The 1,087-nt window shown below is 38.8% G+C and overlaps 1 protein-coding gene across 1 annotated transcript in view; it reads right to left on the bottom strand.

Annotated features, from left to right (window-relative positions):
- Window positions 1-296: 296 nt before the first annotated feature.
- LOC119593443 (crustacyanin-C1 subunit-like) overlaps window positions 297-1,087 on the bottom strand; it is a 1,189-nt gene continuing 398 nt past the window's right edge. The window contains exons 2-4 of the mRNA XM_037942370.1: window positions 963-1,047; window positions 732-854; window positions 297-612 (exon numbers count right to left, since the gene is read on the bottom strand). Coding sequence (XP_037798298.1) covers window positions 362-612; window positions 732-854; window positions 963-1,047 — 459 coding nt within the window. The 3' untranslated portion in view covers window positions 297-361. The remainder of the gene's footprint in view (window positions 613-731; window positions 855-962; window positions 1,048-1,087) is intronic.

Genomic DNA, 1,087 nt, shown 5'->3' on the forward strand with positions numbered 1-1,087 from the left:
CAAGCAAGTTGCTTGTATCACACAATCCTAGGTAAGTCCAGATTTATTTGTATTTTTATGCTTAAAATGATCTCACCCACCACCGAGATGTGCCAAAACGAGCAAACGGTCGGCATTTCGGATGTTTTCCTTCCAGAATGTGAACTAGGAAAGGTGCGTGTGTTATCTTTTTTCTAACTACTGAATCTTTTTTTCCCTCGGACAAACATCAAAATAATTTACTCATTCAAATTCATACAAGGCTGACAATGTCCTTAATCACTATTGCAGAATTTGGCTTTTGAGTAAACAAAGAATACGAATCGTTCAGTTTTATTTCATCACAGGCAATCATATACAGAATATGTACGTTATTGATCTTCTACCAAGACCTATAGTTGGTGTTGTAGGAGCAGGATCCACCCTGAGTTGTCTTCGTGAAGCGAGAGGGATCAATACCGATGTTCATGAAAGCGGCTTCACAACGCCTGTAATATCTGTCAGCGAGACTTGGTGATCGGGAAAAGATGAAGGCAAAGTCGGAATAATAGCCGAAGTTGTATCCAGAGCAGCTATAGATGCACGAGAAGTTCTCGTAGTCAGTGTCCAGAATTACATAGGGAGCCATCCAGGCTGCAAAGAGGCGAATCGTATTGTTAATCATACGATTATACCTTTTTATATGAATTAAATAAATATACAGTATCTTCTTCGTGTCCACTTACGTACAAAATCTTATTGTGAATACTCACATGCTTCGTAGTCCACGGAAAGATGAGGTTCTCCAAAAGGATTCGGCAGAACCTGTCCTCTACGTGTAATTGCGTTTCCATTAGCATCAGTACCAGTAGATCTGACGTTGAACTTGCTTCCATCTGTGGACATATCATGTATATATTTCACCAATAAACATTGAAAACAGAAAATACATGCATGGGTTATAAAGCAATCTCTAAAAGTCTGTAACCAAGAATAAGACTTACCAAAGGTATATTCGTTGCGGACACACTGCTTGATCAGTTGGTATGGGTTGTTTGTGAGAGCAATTTCGTACCAAGTGCCAGCATACTGTAAATTTTAAGATATGGACTATACACTTTGTCTAAAT

Source organism: Penaeus monodon, chromosome 32, assembly GCF_015228065.2.
Source record: "Penaeus monodon isolate SGIC_2016 chromosome 32, NSTDA_Pmon_1, whole genome shotgun sequence".
Taxonomy (NCBI): domain Eukaryota; kingdom Metazoa; phylum Arthropoda; class Malacostraca; order Decapoda; family Penaeidae; genus Penaeus; species Penaeus monodon.